The 3,528-nt window shown below is 58.8% G+C and overlaps 1 protein-coding gene across 1 annotated transcript; it reads right to left on the bottom strand.

Annotated features, from left to right (window-relative positions):
- Window positions 1-307: 307 nt before the first annotated feature.
- TMEM215 (transmembrane protein 215) lies at window positions 308-1,112 on the bottom strand. Its single transcript, XM_016222838.2, has one exon. The coding sequence runs from the start codon at window positions 1,019-1,021 to the stop codon at window positions 308-310; it is 714 nt and encodes a 237-aa protein (XP_016078324.2). The 5' UTR covers window positions 1,022-1,112.
- Window positions 1,113-3,528: the final 2,416 nt, after the last annotated feature.

Raw genomic sequence — 3,528 nt, 5'->3', positions numbered from 1 at the left:
TTTTAGCAGGTACTGAGCGGCACTTGTTGGGTTATTTACAAAGCATCTGACATGGTTTAAAACAATCGGAACTGCTTCCTCTCCTACCCATTGCCTCTTCCAGTGTCCTTAACACTCATCACCCTTCCTTAAAATATGCCCCCAACATGCCTATTTACATGGCTCCCAGGCACCAGAGGTTTGCACACCCATCACATACCCGGGCAGTTTCTAACAGTGAGAAGCTGTTGGAGCAGGGCAGTTTCCTTCCATCAGGAGCTGAGTGTGGTCATGTTTCTATCAACAAAGCGACCCTTGTGTGCAAAGCTTAGACTATGGTCTCGTGGTCCCACCTGCCTTGGCTCTGATTGATGTAACAACAGTATCTGTCATAGGGGCTGTTCTGCTTGTAGGAGCACACGATGATACTGTCCTGGGGCACAAAGAAGATGCTGTCCTCGGGCTCGGGGCACTCGGACCTGTCCCAGGCCGAGCACTTGGCATCCAAGGCACTGCAGGCGAGGGAACTGCCTGAGGGACAGTAGCCGTCCAGGCATCTGGATGTGTCCTCGTGCAGCCCGCTGGGGACCAGGCTCTGGCATTCTCCTTCCTCCGTGGGGGTGGGGGTGGGGGTAGTGACGGCGCTGGCCACGGGCGCCTCAGCCTGCGCGGGGGCCAGCGGCTTCCCCCTGAGGCCTGCCTTCTTAGCCAGCTCATCCGAGCTGCCTTTGCCTGACTCCAGGTCCGAAGGGGTCCTCAGCAGCTCCACCACCTCCTTGTCCTTGGGTTTCCGGAAACAGGGCAACTTTCGGACCCAGAGTAGCTCATTTTCTGGCCACTTGGTGCACCCCTCAGTTTTCCTGGCCAGGGCAATGGCCGCGATGCCTGGGAGGCAGATGGCTGGCCCGATGGCCAGGAGGGGTATGTTTCCCAGGGTCTCTCCTTTCATCCCAGAGACAGTGAACATGAAGCCAAAGACCAGGAAGACACTGACCAGGGCCACCACCAGCCCAGTCCTCGGGTTGATGTCATCAGGCCGCATCTTTCAATCCATCCAGGTTGGGGGCTTCTTGCTGGCCAGGGAGCAGCTTTTCCGTCTTCCTTCGGAGAGGAAACCACAGTGGATTAAAAAAAAAAAAAAAAAAATCCAAGTCAATTTCCCACCCACCAACTCTGTCTCCTACTCTTTGCCGCTCCCTACTTGCCTGGCAGCCTGGGTCTCTGCCTCTGTCTCTGTCTCTCCCCGTTTCTGCTGCTCTTTGTCCGTCGGTCTGCGTCTCAGTCTTTCATATAAACGTCCACGGCCGGGGGTCCCTGAGGTCCCCAGGTTTCCTCCGGTCTCCTGGGAGCAGGGAAAGCAGCCAGCCAGCCCGGGGCTCCTTAGAAGCCGCCGCAGCAGCTGCCGGTGCCCGCGGCTCTGCGCCTCGTTTCTGGAAGGAAAGCCTGGCGTTTCCCACGAGCCCCGCGGGCAGGAGGTGGACGGGGAGCGTGTGTCCCAGCAGCGCGTCGCGTCCCGGGCTCGGGAGCTCCGCGCGGACCGCGGGCGCGGGGGGAGGCGGGGCTCAGCCCGGGGAAGGGGGAGCGCGCCGGCCGCCCGGCCGCATCACTTTCGGAGCGGGCTCGGGACCCCGGAGGACGCGCGGCGGCGCGGGCAGACCCGGGAGAGGCCGCGGGGGGAGGGGCTGCCCGCGGGGTGCTCCGAGCATGGGGGGGGCGTCCCCCCGCTGCCCAGGAGGGCTGAGCGGGGAGCTGGACCCGATGCCGCGCCGGGGAGGGTCTGGGGTGCAAGGCTGCCGCTGGCCGGCGACCGAAACTCGGGTCGATTAGCCCACGGGGCAGCCTGGGCACCGAGTCCCGGGTCCGAGGGCCAGGAGGTGCCACCTGGAGATGTCTCTCGGGGACCCGGACCCCTCTTCAGTTACAAATCGGGGTGATACGGCCCGACTAAGAGCGGCTTCCAGGAGTCTCCGACTGCTCGGCTCGCCCTCGAGGCCCGATCCCGCCGTGGGCTCCGAGCGCAGCGGGGCGGCGGGGCAGCCGCCTGCTCTTCCGAGCGCCCGGGACCGGGGCCGGGCCGAGCTCGCGGGGGGGGGGGGGGGGGGGGGGCGCCAGGCTTTGCGCAGCCTTGGGTGGAGTCTTACAGCCCCCCCACCCCCCAGGTCCTCCAGCTTCGCACTCTGGAGGGGGCGGCCTTGGAGCCCGGATCCCACTCCGGCACCGTCGTGGTGCCGGCCGGACGTGATGGGTCAAGAGAGAGGGGCTCTCCGCCCTCGGAACCCCATCCTCGCCCCTCGCCCCCGAGGAGAAGGAGGGGCCCCGGCCGGGCGGGGCAGGCCCAGCGTCGGGGGATGGTCTCCCCGCTGGAGCCGGCGTGGACCACCAGCCTGCCCCCTCGGCGGCGCGGGGCGGGGGGGCTCTCTGGCCCCAGGGGCGAGACTGGCTTTGGCCGAGGTTCTTCAACAGGCTGCCCATTTAGGGCAGGCGGGGAATGGCGAGGAGCCGAGCCGGGTGTGGGGTACATTCTTTCAGGTCAGGGCCCTGCCGTGGTGCTAGGGACGCTGGCACCCAGGCCTCCCCCGCTTAAGCTGTGTGTGCTGGGGAAAGTGACTTCGTCTGTCCGAGAAGCAGTTGGCTCCTCTGGAAAATGAGAATGTTACTACCAAATAGGTGAGGGAAATGTAATTTACTAAATAAATGTAAAGTTCCTAGCACAATGCTTGTTACATGGTCCTGTTCATAAAATGGTTGAAATAGATACTGCATAATATATGTCATAATCGATGTAAGGCACAAGCCAAGTCACACATCTTGCCAATGTCCAGATTCTCATTAGGGACACTGGTTCTTCCTGCCCTTCGGATTGGTAAGATTTCCCAGTATCCTTTCAATAATGCCCCTGTGTATGAAGTTAGCACAAGTGTGTGTGTTTTTCTCTCTGAAATCCAAAGAGTCTCGGGTAGGATAAGCATTTCTCTGAAAGTATTATCTCCAAATTAGGCTGCAATTGATTTAAGTTTTTATTGTCAATTCAGAAGAGACGATGGAGGTGGGCATAGGGAACACTAGCCTAATTTTTACATTAATTTTTATTGAAGTATCATATAGAGAAATGAGCACAAATCATAAGCATACATATGAATGAGTTTTCACAAAGAGAACATGTCCATTAACCAGCACCCGCCTCAGGAATGAGAACATTTTAAGCAGTTCCTTCGCCGCTTGTGCCCCTTACGTCACACTTCTCCCCCACCCCCCAGAAGGAACCATTATCTTGATTTCTAGCAGCATGGATTACTTCTGCCTGTTATCTGACTTTATATAAATGGGGGAAAAGAGTGGCACTTTCCATTTATCCCTTCCAGATACCTGGCAGTTGTACCTGACACATGACTCTCTGAGGAAGCCCCAATGCCAATCCTTTTTTACCAGTAGCAAAGCTGGAGCTCAAATTTTGAAAGAGAAGTGTGAGCACATTCCTAGAATTTTCTTCTTGCACATCAGCTATTAATCGGAGCTAACCCAGGGGTGTGTGAATCCTGCTAGGGGCCA

This window comes from Miniopterus natalensis, chromosome 12 (assembly GCF_054644295.1).
Source record: "Miniopterus natalensis isolate mMinNat1 chromosome 12, mMinNat1.hap1, whole genome shotgun sequence".
Lineage (NCBI taxonomy): Eukaryota > Metazoa > Chordata > Mammalia > Chiroptera > Miniopteridae > Miniopterus > Miniopterus natalensis.
The sequence above is the reverse complement of the archived record's forward strand: the minus strand, read 5'-3'. Positions and strand labels throughout refer to the sequence as shown.